The sequence below is a fragment of the Chiloscyllium plagiosum genome, chromosome 7, assembly GCF_004010195.1.
Source record: "Chiloscyllium plagiosum isolate BGI_BamShark_2017 chromosome 7, ASM401019v2, whole genome shotgun sequence".
In the NCBI taxonomy this organism is placed as follows: domain Eukaryota; kingdom Metazoa; phylum Chordata; class Chondrichthyes; order Orectolobiformes; family Hemiscylliidae; genus Chiloscyllium; species Chiloscyllium plagiosum.
The window spans coordinates 71,144,159-71,163,858 of record NC_057716.1 but is presented as its reverse complement, the minus strand read 5'-3'; the positions used below and the strand labels follow the sequence as shown (position 1 = coordinate 71,163,858).

At 37.8% G+C, this 19,700-nt stretch overlaps 1 protein-coding gene across 1 annotated transcript in view; it reads left to right on the top strand.

The window, feature by feature from the left end:
* The first annotated feature begins 15,657 nt into the window (after nucleotides 1-15,657).
* LOC122551933 (inactive dipeptidyl peptidase 10-like) overlaps nucleotides 15,658-19,700 on the top strand; it is a 1,705,342-nt gene continuing 1,701,299 nt past the window's right edge. Inside the window, exon 1 of the mRNA XM_043694504.1 lies at nucleotides 15,658-15,874. Within this exon, the coding sequence (XP_043550439.1) occupies nucleotides 15,812-15,874 (63 nt within the window). The 5' untranslated portion in view covers nucleotides 15,658-15,811. The remainder of the gene's footprint in view (nucleotides 15,875-19,700) is intronic.

The following is a 19,700-nucleotide window of genomic DNA, read 5'->3' as shown; positions in this document are numbered from 1 at the left end:
CCTGCCTGCACTTGGCCCATATCCTTCTAAATCTTTTCTATTCATGTACTTAGCCAAATGTCTTTTAAATATTGTAACTGTACCGGCATTCACCATATCCTCTGGCAGTTCATTCCAATTATGAACCACCCTGTGTGTTAAATAGATACCCCTCATGTCCTTTTTTAAAACTTGCTCTTCTCGCCTTAAAAATATGTCCCCTTGTTTTAAATTCCCCCACTCTTGGGAAAAGAACTTTGCTATTCACTTTATCTATACCACTCGTGATTTTACAAACCTCCTGTAAGGTCACTCCTCAAACCATTTTTCTGAACCATCTCCGATTAAGTAACACCCTTTCTAAAGCAGGGCAACCTGAACTGCACACCACTACTCCAGAAGAAGCCTCACCAATGTTCTGTACAACGTCAACATCGCATCCCAACTCCGATATTCAAAGGTCTAAGCAATGAAGAGAGGCATGCTAAACATCTTCTTAACCATTCTGTCTACCTGTTATGCAAATTTCAAAGAATTATGAACCTGAACCCCCTTAGGTGTCTCTCTTCTGCAATACCACCCATATGTGGCAAAAGAATATTTATAATTCTAAATGTGTACATCTGCTGTACCTCAGACTGCTGGCATTCAAATTTTCTGCCAATTAGAGTCATACAGTCACAGAAATGTACAGCATGGAAACAGACCTTTGGTCCAACTCGTCCATGCTGACCTGATTCCTACATTAATCTACTTTACCAGTATTTGGCCCATATCCCTCTAAACGCTTCCTATTCATTTACCTATCCAGATGTCTCTTCAATGTTGTCATTGTACCATCTTCCACCATTTCCTCTAGCAACTTGTTCAATACATGCACCACCTACTGCGTGAAAAGTTTGCCCCTTAGTTCCCTTTTAAGTATTTCCCTGTCACCTTAAACAAACACCCTCTAATTTTGGAATCCCTTACTCTGCGGAAAGACCTTCACCCCATCCATGTCCCTCGCAATTGTATAAACCTCTAAAAAGTCACCCCTCAGCCTTCGATTATGTCACCATCTATCCTAATATATGATAGGTTTTCCAAGAAATAAGAATTAGACTAGTTGTGTTGTCTTTTGCCTATCCATTATATCGCTGCAATTTCTCCCAGTGATAAAGATTCAAGGACAGGCCATTGCATCAAATGTTCATGAATGTTTCTATGATACAGTGACGTGCAGGTGCCGGTGTTGGACTGGGGTGGCCAAAGTCTGAGTTCACACGATGCCAGGTTATAGTCTAACAGATTTATTTGAACTCACACAAGCTTTCAGAGTGCTGCTCCTTCATCAGGTGCAGTGAGAAACAAGGAAAAGCCACAGAGTTTAAAGGCAGAGAGATCAAAGACAGAGGGATCCAAAAAAAACATACAATTGGTGTGAGTGGACCATCAGATAGAACATCTCTGCAGGTGACCAACAGCATTAAACGATGTGTAAAGTATTTATAAAGTCAATGTCAGTGCTGTGCTATCATGAAAATCATAAACACACACACATATTTGCCAATACACTCTGTTTTGTTCAAAAACACAAAAATATTGTAGTCACAGTCAGCCATTGTGGCATCTTATAAATTCCAGCTTTTGAAATAAAACCAGCCTGATTCTAGGTTAAAACTCTAAGACAGATTCTGAACAAAGCCTCACACCTACAATTCAGTATCTGATTTGATATGTCACTTCTTGTATATTCCTATCGCAATGTCTGATTGTCATAACAGCACAACACTGACCATTTAACACTCTTGGTCACTTGTAGAGAGGTATTATCTGACACTCCACTCACTCCAGTTGCATGATCTTTATGTCTAACCCCTTTGGCTTTGATCTGCTTTCTCACTGTACCGGATGAAGGAGCAGTGCTCCGAAAGCTTGTGTAATTTCAAATAAACCTGTTGGACAATAACATGGGGTTGTGTGACTTCTAACTTTATGATGCAGTGCTTAATGCATTCAATAAGTGTAAAACTTTGGAAATGTAAAGCACTCTGATTTTCCTGTTCAAGTTAACAAGAATTGATAAACTGATATTGTTTCAGGGCAGTGTAATGGAGGGAAGGACGTAACATTATAAGTAGAACAGCTAAAGTTTAGCTGCACAATATTGTCCAGTTTAGGTGTACAATATATAATTCTGATCAGCCCATTTCTCCTATGATGCAGTAATAGTAATTACGAGTTTATAATTATTTGTTTTATTGATAAACCTGGTATGACAACGTGATTCAGTAAAATTTGTAGTCATACAAATCTTCTGAAACAGTAACCATTTTACTTTTAGCAATATTTTTTCCTGTTGCTCATTCTATGTTCTGTTTTAAATCTTCAGTGTGCTTGCACACCAAGTTGCCAAACAAGAAACATGCCATCCAGGACTTGTACAAATAATCCTTCACTGCTGCTAAATCAAATTTTTGGAACTTTCAATGTAGCAGTGTTTTGTTGTAAATATAACACATGGTCTGTAGAGGTTTGAGAAGGCTGCTCACCATCACCATAAGGCAGTATTGGATTTCTAGTGAATGCCAGCAATGCTCACGATCCCTGAATGAATAAAAGGGATTTCCATTTCCAAGCTATTTGATCATGCCTAAAGACTTATCTGTTTATCACCAGGATATTATTATGAAAGGTGTATGATTTATGTACATTTTAGTATAATTTAGTTTAGTTTTTGGATTTTGAACTAGTGGCATGTGAGTTTTTGTCTGTGTGTATGAAAGGGCTTAATGTTTCCTTAATGATTCTCCTGCTCCTTGGATGCTGCCTGACCTGCTGCTCTTTTCCAGCAACACATTTTCCTGTTTGGCACACTTTCCTCATTCCTGAAGAAGGGCTCATGCCCGAAACGTCGATTCTCCTGCTCCTTGGATGCTGCCTGACCTGCTGCGCTTTTCCAGCAACACATTTTCAGCTCCGATCTCCAGCATCTGCAGTCCTTACTTTCTCCCTAATGTTTAACTTGTCAGTTTTCTCTTTTCAAACAAAAACAGTGTGAGACAAAGAGATTTCCTGGGTGTAATGAGTTTCGTTTATATTGGGAAAGATTTTCAAATGAACAGAATAAATATTCAGCAATTTTAACATGCTTTCAGGTTAGAAGGTCAGAGACTTTTTTTCTAAATTAGGGGAACCATATAGTTTAGAAAACAGTTTTAGTATCAATTAGCAGAAGTTCTGGTTAAAGCTGGATGTGCAAAACAGTTTCTCCTGAATGAAGGAGTTATGTCAGAACTGTTAAGAAAAAAATATAGTTTCAAAAAAAAATTGCCTCAGTGTATGGAGTTTAGTATGAAAGATCCAGATCTGAAATGTTTGCTTAGAACTACAAAGGGTTATTTGAAGATGAAAAACTTAAGCTGAGTAGTATGAAGACTAGAAGAAGAGGCTACTAGATTTGCAGGTAAAAACAATGACTGCAGATGCTGGGAACCAGATTCTGGATTAGTGGTGCTGGAAGAGCACAGCAAAAGCCCTTCATCAGGAATACAGGCAGAGAGCCTGAAGGGTGGAGAGATAAGCTAGAGGAGCACCAGAGTTTGAAACATCAGTTAACTTAAACCCTTCAAAGTCGTTCTTGTGCAATCCCATGTATTGAAAAATTACACTTTAGAAACAGTACTTAAAGTGTTGGCAACATAATGGTGTTACAGTCAACGCATGATTTAAAAGTTCACACTTTAGCAACAGTCTCCCCAATTCATTCATCACATTATTTGTGCTAATGAATCATGCCTTACAGCAGAATGACCTGTAGTTGTGTTGGTGAAAGTTCACTCTGTTCTGAGAACTGTAAAGAAGTGGTGTTGTGATGAATAAGATTGCATTTTCTGTGTGTTTTAAATTTTTTAAAAAAGTTAGCTTATTCTATTTTATCTTTCTTTTAGTCTTATTTTTGTTTAATAACCTTTGGTTTTATTGTTAAGCACAGATCTGCAGCACTGCATGCTTATGTTTCTGTGAAAGTCTACCTCGTCAAAACCCAGTCCATCTCAGACAATTTGTGTCTTATGCCTTCATAATTTCTGCCATTCTAAATTAACAGTTGATACTAAGTGGAGCTGGAAAGGCACAGCAAGTCAGGCAACTTTGGGTGAGCAGAAAAGTCGATGTTTTGGGTCAGGACACTTCCTCAGGACAATTTAATACCCTTGCTTCAGAATGAACCATCATACTTTCAAAAATAATGTAAAAATCTATCCGATTATAGTCTTTCACTCCTAAAGGTACATTTATAACAAGATTGGTAACTAACAATTTATCATTACAAAATACCAAATCTAAAATAACATTCCCTCTAGTTGACTCCTCAACATATTGCTTCACCAAACATCATTAACACACTCCAGAAAGATGTCCTCTCGATCTTTACTGCTCAATTGGATTAGTCAGTCTATATACATATTAAAGTCAACCCATAGTAACTTTAATGTCCATATTTCTCTCATCCCTTAATTAACACCATGCCCCACACTATCACAACACGGTGGTCTGTAAATAACTTCACCCAATCTCAACAACCCTTTGCTGTTTCTTAGCTCCATCCAAGCATGTTCCACATATTGTTCTTCGATTCTGAGATCATCTCTTATGAATATATTGTTCCTATCCCTTATTGGAAGTTATACACAACCTCTCTTTTTTTTCTTGTCTGTCCTTCCTAAGCATTGAATATTCTTGAATACTCAGCTCCCACTCTTGGTCATCAGGCAGCCATTTTTCTGCAATGACAATCAGATCATATCAATGTTTATCGATATGTACTTTTAGATAATTTACCTTGCTGAGAGTGCTATTTGCATTCAGGCAAAATGTGCTTAACTTTGTCTTTTGACATCAATATCAGTTTGTCTTTCTCCTGAGCATAATATTCTCCACCTCTTTGTCTCCCTAACTGTTGCTCTTTCTGTCTAGGCTCCATCTCTGCTTAGCCTCTCAATCCATTTCCCTTCCCACACCCTGCCTTCAGCATAAATTCCTACTTATAATCAGTTCTGAAGAAGGATCACTGAACTCAAAAAAGCATTAACTCTGCTTTCTCTCCAGAGGTGCTCCCGGATCTGCTGAGTTTCATCATCAATTTCTGCTTTTGTTTCAGAGATTCAGCATCCAAAGTTATTTGTTTTATTTTAGACGGAACATTGTTGCACAGCAATGTACTGTATAGAAAAGTCACAACAAATTCAAACTGGCCAATTACCACCCCATCAATCTAATTTGATCACCTGCAAAGTTATGATAGGGGTAATCAACAATGCGATCAAGTAATATTTGCTCAACAATAAGCTGTTCACTGCCATTTAGTCTGGGTTCTGGCAGAGCCATTCAGCTTCTGATGTCATTAACAATTTGACCTAAGTACAGACAAAAGTGTTGAACTCCAAAGGTTTGTGAAAGTGACTGTCCCTGAAAGCAAGGCAGCACTCAAATATATATGGCCTGAAAAGCTCCAATGATATGACGAGTGTCAAAGTTAAGGAAGCAATTATAAGATTTTATTGAGTGAAAGAAAATGGAATTTTATTACTTATTAAAAGAGAGAATAATAAAGCTGCAAAATTAACACATATTCAAACAGTGGTGTAACATTCTAAAAAGGCAACAATGTTTAGTATAAAAGAATAGTTAAAAAAAACTCAATTTTAGAAAAACTTGGAGTCCTTGAGATGATAAGTTTTATCCTGAGACCATATTTGTTTAATTGATGTCTGTCTCCTCTGCAAGTGCGAATATTGCAGATATTATTGGATTTTTAGTGGCAGACTGAGAGAAAACAGGCTTAAAGAGTATCTTCCAGCTCGGCCGTTACAAAGTCACCCTTCTCATTTTCTGACTCTCTCTCTCTCACTCACTCACTCTCTCTTCCTATGCTTCTAAAGCGATGGCTTGAAATGCAGTTTACCTGAGTATTCCTGCAACTGGCTCCATGATTTTCTAATCTAAATAATTCACAGTTGAAGCTTTCATTCCCTCAAGATGAGACTTTTTTTCCGATTAAGGTGAAAATCAAACAAGATATCTGTAGTTCCATATCTTTGTTAATAAAAACATTGACATCCAGTGAGTGATGTATGTATGAATTAATCTTATTTATAATTGAATTTGGGTATTTTGAACTCATGGCATATGAGATCTGTGCATTTGAAGGGGTTTAATGATTAGCTTAAAAATATTTTTGTTGACATGGTGATTTCTTTTAATTCAATCTTAGAAAGGTAGTTTCCTAGAACTAATGTGTTTTTTGCTACATTAAGATAGTTTATGAATGATTAAAGTATACAGGTGAAATACTTTCTGATGAATGATTCTAAACTTATCTGTATTAAGTTTTGAGAATAACCTCACAATTTTAATTTCAGTTTGGGGTGGTTTTGGCTGAAAATATTATGTGTCAAGCACCTGCTCTTGAGAAAGAGAGAAGGTAGTTTGGATTTGCTGAAAACAGGCTACCTCAATGTAGTGAATTTAGTAATAATTTCAGGTCAGAAGTGTTTAGATAAAATCCTAATTGGTTTATTTGAAGCTGAGAAAGTAGAAGCTCAGATGTATGAAGCCTCCAGGAAGACACTATTAGGTTCTCCAGACTGGGAGATGAAGTCAGAATTATATTAAGGCGACCGAGTTGAGATTCTCAAGAGATTCTCAAAGAAAGAGATCCTCTCCAACATGAGCACTATAAATGCTGATTTTGAGATCTGTACATAAATATTTTCATAGCTATAAAAGAGTGTTTTTTGGATTAATGACATTATATTTTGTCATGTATTTATGATTCTTTAATATGTGACCTATATAAATAGTTTGGTTTCATCAATTTTTTTCTCAATTCTTTCATGTAATAAACTTTTCTAGTTTTCTGGTCCAGCCACCTTCTCCTCACCACAGGTGTGCAATCCCTTTACAAGTCCATTGCCCATTAGGATTGTCTAAAGGCTCTCCACTTCTTCCTTGAAAAGAGAGCTGCACGGTCTCCATGCATTACCATCACTTAAGCTTGCTTTGACTTTGAGCAACTTCTCCTATAACTCACCCCATTTTCTCCAAGTTAAAGGTGTAATCATGGATAACCACATGGGTTTCAGCTATGTCTGTCTCTTTATATGGTATCTGGAATATTCCTTTTTCCAATCCTGCTCTGTTCCCAACCCATTACTCTTACCCTGATACAACAATGTGATCTTCAGAGTTGCTTCCTGTTCTTGTCCAGAATTGGAAAAATTACTCAGTTTTGCTCCCAATTTCTATCCTTCTCTTACCTTTACTTGGTCCATCTATGACTTATCCCTTCCCTTTCACTTCACTGTTCCTTTTTCTGAGGACTGGATGTGCACCAATATCCACTGAACCCCATAGTTACATTGACTATACATTCTCTCACACTGTTTCTTGCATGGATTCTATTCCATGTCACTCATTTTGCAGTCTCTGTCACATTTTTTCTTATGACATTTTCCACTGATGCTAACTCCAACATGACCTCCTTTTTTCCACATTCACTAATACCTTCATTGTTCCCCCACTGCACACACACGTATCCATCATGGGTGATAAGGCCAATTCATCTCTCTCACATTTGCCCTCACCCCTTTCCTTCCTTTTCCTGAATAGCAATCCACTTGTCCTTACTTCCCAGTTTACTAATCTCTGCATTCATTCACTTCCATTTCTACCATCTCCAGTAGGATGCCACCAACAAGCACATCTTCCTCTCCACTGTACTGTCAACATTCTGCTGGGACCATTCCCTCTGTGACATGCTGGTCTTCTCCTCCATCGCTCCTAACACTTTCCTACCAGTCACACTGCATCTTCCCATGCAATCAGAGAAGTGTAACACTTGCCCATTCAACTCCTCCCTCTTCACTGTCCAAGGTTCCAAACACACCTTCCAGACGAAGCAATGTTTTATTTGTACTTCTTTTGATCTGATCCATTGCATTTGTTGCTCACATTGCCGTCTCCTCTTCATTGCTGAGACCAAACTCAGATTGGATGACAGTTTTGTACAAGACTTCCGCTCTGTCCATGACCTCCATTGCCTGCCATTTCAATAAACCAATTTGTCTCATGCATGTTTCCTATGATGAATAGCACAATCTTAAGGAATAAGACCACATTTCCCACTTAGATGCTTTACATCCTTGAGGTCCTAACATTGAGTTCCATAACTTCAAAACCTGATCATACTATTTCTGTTATCTATTTTTCTTACCAGAAGACCATGAAATCACAAGATGTAGGAGCCAAATTAGGCCTTTCGGCCCTTTCAGTGTGCTCCACCATTCAATCATTCTTGATATGTTTCTCAAGCCATTTCTCCTGCCTTCTGCTGTAACCTTTCATCCACTTACTAACCAAGAACCTATCTAACTCTGCTTTACATTCTCTCTCGACAGGGTTGGCTTGTTTAGTTTGCTGTTATTAGGGAGCACCAATCCTCTACCCATCACACCTTAATTTATACCAATTTAAATCCCTTTTTGCCTTTCCCATCATTAACACCCTTTTCTTTTGGTCTGGGCCTTTACTCCACAGTGGCGGCACGGTGATACAGTGGTTAGCACTGCTACCTCACAGCGCCAGAGACCCGGGTTCAATTCCTGCCTCCGGTGACTGACTGTGTGGAGTTTGCACATTCTCCCTGTGTCTGTGTGGGTGTGCTCTGGTTTCCTCCCACAGTCCAAAAATGTGCAGGTTAGGTGAATTGGCCATGCTAAAATTGCCCGTAGTGTTAGGTGTAGGGAAATGGGTCTGGGTGGGTTGTGCTTTGGCGGGTTGGTGTGGACTTGTTGGGCCAAAAGGCCTGTTTCCACATTAAGTAATTTAATCCATCTGCTCCTTTGCCTCTGTCAAACGTGCATAAGCAAATCTATTTTGTAACACCTTTCAGTTCTGAAGAAGAGTCATAGCAGGCTAGAAATGCTATCTCTCTTTCTCTCCATAGATGCTGCCAGACTTGCTGAGTTTTTCATGCATTCTCTGTGTTTGTTCCAGATTTCCACCATCTGTAGTATTTTGGTTTTACCTGACGAAGTGAACATGATGGCAAAAGAGAGTAGTCAAACCAAGCAACATGCTTCAAAGGACAGAGAATAAACAATTGTTGATGCAGATTGAAAATGCTATACATACAACTCATGGAAGCTGCCACTGAAAGCATTCAATCAATGTCCAACAATTCTGGATACTGCAAAGAAGGCATCTTCGGTATAAAAAGGGAGGTTATTCTTGATAAATAAAATCCAAGAGGATAATTGTCCTCCGTTTAAAGGGACAGCATGAAGTGTTCAGCCACTCAACAGTGCGTTGTGCATTAGTCAGATTCTGCAATAATTATCATTCACTGTCAATATCATACTTAGATGTTGCCTGCATCTGTCCATGGGCATGAGATAATCATGCATCAGGATTCCTTTGGCAGAATTCCAATATCACCTCCTCAAAAGTATGGTTTTATTTAACTTGTCAAATGTGACATTAATGTGAGATTAAGGGGCTTCAAGTAGGTTTGGTATGTTCCTTGTCCTGTTACAGCTAACCTTCCATCTACTGCCATTATGAGCAAAAAACATACCTGTGGCTAGATATCTCATGCGCTTACTCATGGAATGTGAGATCCAAATGAAGAAATTAATATCTAACTTTTAATTTTGATAAGGAATGGACTGGAGCAAAGGAGGAGCAATAAAGATTGATTTTATGAAGGTTTATAAAATCATACAAGGCATAGAAAAAGCGAATAGCAAAGGTTTTTTTTCCAAGTGTAGGAGAGTTCAAAACTTGTGGGCATATTTTTAAGGTGAAAGCAGAAAACTAAGAAGAAATTTAAGGGGCAACCTTTTCACATAGAGGGTATTTTGTATGTGGAATGAACTGCCAGAGGAAGTGGTGGATTCAGATACAGTTACGACATTTAAACGACATGTTGACAGGTAGATGAATAGGAAGTGTTTGGAGAGATACGGGCCAAGTGCAGGCAAGTGGGACTAGTTTAATTTGGGAAACTTGGTTGGCATAGATAATTTGTATTGAAGGGCTTGTTTCCATACTGTATGACTTCATGATTCTAAGTGGGTTCCACCTTTTGTCCTAGCATTGACTAGACAAAGCAGAGATCATTATAAGTACATAGTACAAGGAAAAAAATGTTTCCTTTTCTGAAGGTCTAGTTATACCAAGGTAGGATGCGGAAGTACTTTGCAGTTTACTAATGACAAATATTGATGAAATCACCCTACATAAAGAATTTATTCTACAAGCAGTTGACCCCTACTTTTGTGACCTATTTAAGAACAGACTAACACTGAGAATCAATTTTCTGCAGAGAGCATCGACATTGTGAATCTTTTTCTCGACAGAAAATTATTCCTTAATTTGTGTTGGTGAGTGACTTCAGACAGCATTATGCCTCTTTCAAGCCAATAGAGTCTCAGAAATAGCCATTGTAATTGGAACAATCAATATAAAAATTGAAAATGTTGGAAATATTTTGATGTTGGAAATATTTTGATGTGAGGAAACAACTGAAAAGAGGAGGATAGTTAATGTTTCAAGTCAGTGATATTTACATCTTTCAGATACTTGCCAACAATATATCCAGAGTGACCTTTGTAGCTCAGGTTGAGTTTGTGGATGTAGACTTGCTCACTGAGCTGGAAGATTCATTTCCAAACGTTTCCATGGGATCTTCGATATCAGGGTTCTTAGCAGAGGCAGTAATGCAGAGACTTGCACAAACAGCTCTGCCAACCATCTAACCCAAACTTTGGGCCTGCTACGTGGATGACACCTTTGTCATCACTAAATGAAACAAATTAGAGGAAACCTTCAAGACTATCAATAATACCCTTACTGACATAAACTTCACTAAAGAGGATGAAAACAAACAAATTGCCATTCCTAGATATCACAGTAGAGCGAATAGTCAGTGGGAACTTCAAATCAGCATCTACAGGAAAACAACACATACGGACCAAATATTGAACTACAGAAGCAATCATCCCAACATCTACAAACAAAGCTGCATCAGAACATTATTCCAATGGGTCACCACATGCTGCAGCACAGAGGAATGATGCAGAGCAGAAGAAAATCACCTATACAGTGTATTCAAAAAGAATGGGTACCCAATGAATACAGTCCACAGATTTCTCAGCTACAAACCCAACAAGCAGACAAAACATGTCCAGAAACCCCAGCCACTCTCACCTACATCAAAGGCATCTCGGAAATGACTGCCAGACTACTCAGACCCTTTGGCATCATGGTAGCCCACAAAGTAACCAACACACTAAAACAGTAGCTAATGAACTTAAAAGACCCCCTGTACAGACAACAAGCAAAACTAATGTCATTTACAAAATACTGTGCAAGGACTGTAACAAACACTACATTGAACAAACTGGCAGAAAACTAGCCACCAGGATAGATGAGCATTAACTAGCCATAAAACGACATGACCCTCTCTCATTATTATCCTTACATACAGGTGAGGAAGGACATCATTTCGACTGGGAAAATACATTCATTCTTGAACAAGCCAAACAGAGACATGCATGAGAATTCCTAGAAGCATGGCATTCCAACCAGAACTCTATCAACAAACACAGCGAGTTAGACACCATCTATCACTCCCTGAGAAAAATGACAGGAAATAATGTCACCACAGGAAATGACATCACCAACCCAAAGAAACACAAACATATAAATAGACAGCAGGAATTATCAACAGTGCTTCTCCCGGAGGCCCACTGAAAATGTTAGCTAGTAGGGTGATGAAACATCTGGGAATGAACCTTCCAGCTCAGCGAGCAAACCTACATCCAATATAACTGGGGATGGGTACCAATAGTACAACTGGTCTCAACCCCATTCATGTCTCAATGTTGTGAACAGTTGAGACACAAGTTTTGATCCTTGCAATATCCCACTAGACACAGCCTGCCAATTTGAAAATGACCCATTTATCTCTACTCTTCTTTCTGTCTATTAACTAGTCATTAATCAATATAAATAAATTACCACCTATCTCATATGCTTCAATCTTTGTAACTAGCCTTCTGTGGGGACTTTATCAAAAGCCTTCTGATAATTTGAATATTCTTTGCTACTCTACTCTGCTTTATCAATAAAAGAGCTTCCTGGGTAAAATCGCGAATCTGTTCATCATGACCATAACTTTCCTGCCCCATTCTATTTCCATTTACATAGGACTTCTTGAGAGCACAAAGCTCTCAAGGTGAGTTTCCTAAACATAAAATTCACTTTTAAATATTTCAGATTACATTGTTTTCAATTTATTCACATGTCAGTTAGGGTGGATCAAAACTGCAATGTATTTATGAACATTTTTTTCTTTTAATTCAAAAATATTTTGTTTCTATGAAGGAGATTGCTAAAGAAAATCTGGATTTAGTTTCAATGATTGTCTGCAAAGTCCTGTGTGAACCCTGGAGAATATTGCATGTGTAAATTAATGGAGGAACTTAAAACAGTGAGAGATTTGTATCCTAGAACTCTGTGGGAAGATAGGGAAGTGATTGCTGGACCTCTTGCTGAGATATTTATATCATCCATAGTCACAGGTGAGGTGCTGAAAGACTGGAGGTTGGCGAATGTGGTACAAGTATTTAAGAAAGATGGTAAGAACAAGCCAGGGAACTATAGACCGGTGACCCTGACGTCAGTGGTGGGCAAATTGGTGGAGGGAATCCTGAGGGATATGATTTACATGTACTTGGAAAGGCAGGAACTGATTAGGAATAGTCAACATGGCTTTGGGCATGGGAAATCGTGTTTCACAAACTTGATTGAGTTTTTTGAAGAAATAACAAAGAGGATGGATGAGGGCAGAGTGGTGGATCTGATCTGTATGGACTTCAGTAAGGCATTCAACAAGGTTCCCCATGGGAGACTGGTTAGCAAGGTTAGATATCATGGAATACAGGGAGAACTCTCCATTTGGATATAGAACTAGCTCAAAGGCGGTGGTGGAGGGTTGTTTTTCAAACTGGAGGCCTGTGACCAGTTGAGTGCTACAAGGATTGGTGTTGGGTCCACAACTTTTCGTCATTTATATGGTTGGAGGATTTGAGCTATGGGGAGAGGTCAAAAAGGCTAGGGTTGTTTTCCCTGGAGCATCGGAGTTGAGGGGTGACCTTATAGAGGTTTATGAAATCATGAGGGGCATGGAGAGGAGAAATAGATAAGATCTTTTCCCTGGGGTGGGGGAGTCCAGAACTGGAGGGGATAGATTTAGGGTGAGCAGGGAAAGATACAAAAAAGATCTAAGGTGCAACTTTTTCACACAGAGGGTGGTGCGTGTATGGAATGGGCTGCCAGAGGAAGTGGTGGAGGCTAATACAATTGCAACATTTAAAAGGCATCTGGATTGGTATATGAATAGGAAGGGTTTGGAAGGATAGGGGCTGGGTGTTGGTAGGTGGGGCTCGATTGGGTTGGGATATTTGGTCAGCATGGACAAGTTGGACGGAAGGGTCTGTTTCCATGCTGTACATCTTGATGACTCGAAGTAGAGAAAATGAGAGACTGATCATCTCTTCACTTTCAGCAGAAAGCCACTTCTTACAGATATGCCTATTTTGCTCTCAAGGGATGGGCTTTAAACGTCAATTTCAACTCAACTGAATGGGTTTAGTGGAACCGAATGCTCTCTTATATATCAGCTTGGGTTTGAATTTAGCGTGCTGTGACAGTCACAGTTGAAGAAATATTCTTCAGTTACATCTGTGCTGCAAGTAAAGACCATCTCTACCTCTGAGTGCTGCAAATAGTTTGAAATGAAAAAGGTCAATAAAGGATTCACTCAACTGTCAATGCTGGAATTCAATCACAGTTAAGGCCTCGGAATTATGATATCTCATTCCATTTGTAAAGCTAACGATTGTGAACTTGACAATTCTCTTGTTCTGACAATGCTACCCCAATCTTACCTGTAACTTCCTATCACAATGATCACAACTTTCAACTGTCCACTGGTTTTGCAAAATTCAGAGTGAACTGTACTTGTTAATATTTTTGACCTTTTCAACCCACCCCCTATTTCTAATCTGTCTGAGTTATACGATTCATTCTTCTCGCATTTGTCATTAATAAAGTCATTTTTGTTAATTCAAGAAAGCCTGGTTAAATTAGCTCTTTTTAAAACATGAATTCATTTGAGCTGGGGGAAAGGTATCCACAAGGGAAGGGATCCTTTACAAATTAACTTTGTTGCAACCAACTTGAAGAGAAGATGAATAAAGAAGATGATTCTGTTCATCCCTCCTCATCCAAGAGCTTGACTGTTTGGTATCGCATCGGGGAGCTCACTTAGGCTTGTGGTAACAGTACTGTAGTTTTTTTTTTAGTCTAGTTTAGCCTGAGAGCTAAATGTAATGGTTATATTAATGGTTATACGGGAGTAAGGAGCATTTCCTTTTGTTGTGGAAGAAACAATTGATCTGATTTAGATTACCTGCACCTCACATTTCTTGCTGCTGGAGGCTCCATAAAATTCCCCAACCTTTTTTTGCTTCTCCCTCTACAAATGCTGCTTGGACTATTGAGTATATCAGCATTTTATTTTAAATTTAGAGCATTCATCGTCCTTTTTATTAGACCAAACAATGCTAAGTTAGGGTGTCCTGAGGAAAGTGTAGTCTACATTTTTAAACCCAGATGAAATGGATTGGTGGTGAGAGAGTAAATTATCTTTGAGAATACATGGCTACAGGGAATTCTGGAACAGTAACATCATCTGTAGACAAATAATTAACATAAGAAGGTCAAAATAGCTTCTAATAATCTCTCTGCATTACAGTGTTGCTATAACTGATACACAACGCTGGACTAAACCAAGATTGTTGGACAAATGTGTCAAGAAAAATCTTATTCTCTTGCGTACTGTCATGAGAACCATCAGAAGATATCCACATTGCTAATTTTTAACTTGATCTTCATGGAGTTTCGCACTTTGATTTATCAATATGGTTGGTAAATCCTTCTTGTTAACATCTTAACTAAAATGGACAATTGCAAACATTCATCTAAAACTATCTGTTTTGTACTAATTGTGTTGAAAAAGAGCATCTGGCAAAGTTAGGCCGAAATATTATACAAAGTGATTGGTACATCGAAAAAGAAATAAAAAAGAGACTGTTGAATTTATTTGAGCCTGACTGTAAGTGATTTGGTCATTCTGGATGAAATGGAAACTCTCTTTCCATTTACTGCTAATTAACCTTATGCTTCAGGAGATTTCCATTCATTAAATTTAGTCTATCATCAGAATACCTGTCGGAGATTGCAATGTCCTCAATAGAGAGTTTGGAAAATTGCATTAAAATATTATTTAAATGACTGCTTTTTAACTTGATTTTTGCATTTAGCTCAAAAACATAAACAGGATTTCTGCATTTCATAATAACTTTCTAAAATATACAACAGCACTGCTATAACTTCAACACTTAAACATCTACAGAACAGAAAAAATCTGATTACAGCAGTATTCTAAATTGTGCTCCTGTAGATGGGGGAAGACAGGAGCTGCGATTGGTTGTATTTGAGGCTGTCACATTTTGTGTTGCAGTGAGTGTGTGCAGGATGCTGAATAAACCCACTCTTACTGCCAGGTTTGTAATGTGTAGATTAGAGCCTGGGAAAAGGATCTGAGCAACAGTGTGAGAGTGTTAGGTCAATTTGCTCTTTGAAGTGGACAGATTTACTGACCAGGAACGTTCACTGCTTCAATCATATCTCAGACTTCAAGATTTCACTGAATGCTTACATGATGAATCAAACGGCTTCTGTATCCCACCAAGTGAAATGTCAGTCTACAAAGGCAATTAAGGTAAGTGGAGCTCTATTTTTTTGTATTATCTGATAACATAAGTACAGTTTATTCCATAATGCTGTAATTTGCAGTAGCTAAATGCAGGCTAAATAAGGTTGATTGTATGTCTTCTGACGGAAAGCAGTTGTTTTGTTAATTTGGCTGGATCCCAAGAAATATCATAAAAGTTTCCAGAATTATATAAAGCAGCTTTATAATGGTGTGAAAATGTATTATTATTTTTAGCTGAGATTGTGCAATGTCACAGAATGTAAATTGTTGTTCATTTATTGCACTTGTGAAAAATACTGAATTATCTTAAGGGCTTTGTGGATGCACTGAGGATAATAGTCCTTACTGATCAAAATGATTTGAGCGGAGTTGATTATTTTTAATGACTTGTACCGGTTTTTAATGTTTCGAGGTTTGAAGTTCATTCAACTTATGAAAATGATATGAACCTTTATATTTGCACTACTGTGCTGTACATTGAATGTGGAAAATCCTCATTATGTTGAACTGTTGCTTGTCTATGATGCATTCTCTGCTTTAGTGAATGGCTCAGCACTCAAAGGTTCTACTACATTGCCAAAGCCATAAACCTCTATGAAATTTCTTGATTACTTTTTGGAATATATAATGTGTACATTATGCTATGCATTAACATTATATGATAATATTGGCTAAAAGAAACTTCAGATTTCAATTTATTATGAGTGTAACATTATAGACTGCTGCGAATCAGATAGCAACATCTTCTAAGCAATGTATGCTTTTCTCTTTGTCCCCACTGGGACACTTTTTCATTGGAAAACCATTCACTGCAACACACGCTGTTTTTATGATGAAGTGTGATATCTTTTCTGCTGATTTAAAGAGCTCCAGTTTGTGATTTAAGGATGTTCATTTGTGGTACAATGAAGTCAGACTTTTTGCTCTCAGTGAGCCCCTCATTTTTGCATGCATGCATTTTACTGTCAATCAATAATAAGCAGAAGTCGTGGCAGCATGTCTTACATCAGCATTCAACTATTAAGACATGTTTTAGCATTCCAAAATAAAAGTAGTCAATCTAAAGTTTGATTACATGAAGTTAATCAAATATTTGTCTTGAAATATGATGATGACTAAGTGATTTATTCACCTTATAAGTATGCAGTATTCTTTTATGTGAAATATTGAAAATAATACAGAGGTATGAATTGCTTTCTAAATACCAGAATGAACCTATACAAATGTTAGGGCTTAAAAATAATTTAATGAATTTCCTACCACGCTAGCTAGCATTCAGTAATAAAGTGACTGACATTGAATACTAACAAGCTACACTTGTTTATCCCTGCAACATTTGCATTACAGATGTTGTGAGATCCCAATACAGAATTACTGTTAGTACACAATTGTACACATATATGTATGACTGACAGTGTATCAGGTTGGCCTGAGCATTTCATCTAAGTCAGGATGAAATTAGTTATGAAAGAAGAAAGCGACATTACTGGGCCAACTATTTTAAAAATCAACTGCTCTGGTTTGATGAATGTGGTGAGAGTTCTGGACTAGTCCTTGTTTCAGCCTGATATTTTGTGGGAAACATACTTCAAAAGGAAACTGTTTTTAACCAAATTACTTCTTGAATCAATATTTTAACAAGTCATAATTTTAAAAAGAGCTTTTGTTGCAACTGAGATGCAATTAACAATTTGGTTAGAAAGATGTTAATTACTTATTGAAAACCATTTGCCATGTCACAAAGATAACATTGTGGCTTCTTACTGGGAGGTATGTCTACAACATTTTATCATAATTGATGAGCTAATAGAAATATAACAGCATTAATCAAGTTTCAAAGTCTCAGCTTTCAATATGAAACATCAGAAGGTGATTTAAGTGACTCAGGGTGATGCAAAGGAGACCTAGAAATGCTATTGAAACTTTGAAACTATAGATCCCAATGTGTACTGTGCATTGTTAAATCTGATCCATATAATTTAGTCCATTGATCTATACAATTGATTAGACACTGTAATTAGATCAGTACAATACATTAGTGTCTCTGGTCTGCAAGTTAAACTGTTGTTAGCATCAGCTAATTTAGTTCTAAGCTGAATTGGCCTGTTTCACTTTTTTTTAATTCTTTGCGCCTCCAGTTTACCATTTTCCTATTGTACCATTTAATATTACTGAATACGCTTCCAGCCATTTTATAGTTTCTTCATAAATAATTTGCTGTCAAACTATGTGGAGAATGGCAAATGCGTCTATGTCACAAGAGATGCTTATCACTTGAGAAAGGGATGGACAAGATGTTTTGTCCAATTATTGAGATATGAGATATAAGCATACATTCTATAACCAACTTTGTGACAAGATTGATGATGGGCAGTTTCTTCTTTCTTTCCACAGTATTTTTGACAGCAATTGACCTCAGTTTACAAAATGCAACAGCAATGTGGAATTGTACTTTTACATACAATTACATCGAAAGAACAGTGTCAAAATAGCCAACTGGTGAAAACTCATGTTTATGTTCTGGTTGTGTCTCCTATCATCATTCTTCTTCTAACCAGCATAGACTCTAATTCTTTCACTCTCATATGTTAACCTAGCATTTTCTTATATGTATTTATGTCACTCACCTCAAAGTGGTAGTTACTGGTGGTAGTTACATTCTAACTACTCCGTTGGTAAAAAACACATTCTCTGAATTCTCCACAAGATTTATCTTTGAATAGCTTAAATTTATGGCCCTGATTTTGAAGATTTCATTAAAAATTAAATTACCTTAAAAATATTCCTTTTAAGTTGTTGGTATCTGCACTGCACGTATGTGAAATGATAGATGATTTACAAAGAGGCTTTGCATGAGCAGGAGGATATAAGCCGGGTATGCAAACAAAAATGATATATAATGTTTTCATGGGACTGTAATCTATTGCTAGTTCTTCAATTCTTTTGTTTATATGACTGAAAAAGCAAATATAATTCAATGTTAATGTTCACAATTTAATCAATGGTTTCGGTGTGAATGGCTGCGATGTCACTAGGAATAGATATCTCATGGCAAAAGTTCAGTATATGAACAATGGTCTGACTGAGATGGCCATAGTCTCACACTGTCCCTCATGTTCCAGTTGGAGAGAAAACAGCCACATCTTCACTGGCTCATTCCTTTTCTGTGGAAGGTTGCAACATAGACTTCACCACATGGATCAGATTCAGGTTGTGCTTCGTGAAGGTTCTAGTCAATGAGTGGATACTATCGACAGGTGGTGCTGTTGTCAGTTTGTAGGATGTGCTGTGTTTTCTAGAAGGTACTATGGAATTTCAGACCAGTGTTAGAATCTCTGAGAGCCTGTGTCAATGAGAATGCTTTGTTAGCTGTTATTATAGAGTCATAGACCCTTTGGTCAAACCTGCCTGCACTGACCAGACATCCCAATCTGACCTAGTCCCATTTGCCAGCATTTGGCCCATATCCCTCCAAACCCTTCCTATTCGTATACCCATCCAGATACATTTTAAATGTTGTAATTGTACTTGCCTCCAGAGCTTCATCTGGCAGGTTGTTCCAGACATGCATCACCTTCTGCATGGAAAGGTTCCCCTCATCCTTTTCAAATCTTTCCCCTCTCACCTTAAGCTATATCCTGCAGTTTTGGACTCTCTCAACCGAAGAAAAGGCATTAGCTATGCACCCTATCCATGCCCCTCCGATGCTCCAAGGAAAAACGTCCCAAGCTTATTCAGCCTCTCACTACAGCTCAAACCCTCCAGTCCCAGAAACAACCTTGTAAATATTTTCTACACTCTTTCAAGTTTAACAACGTCTTTCCTTCTAGGA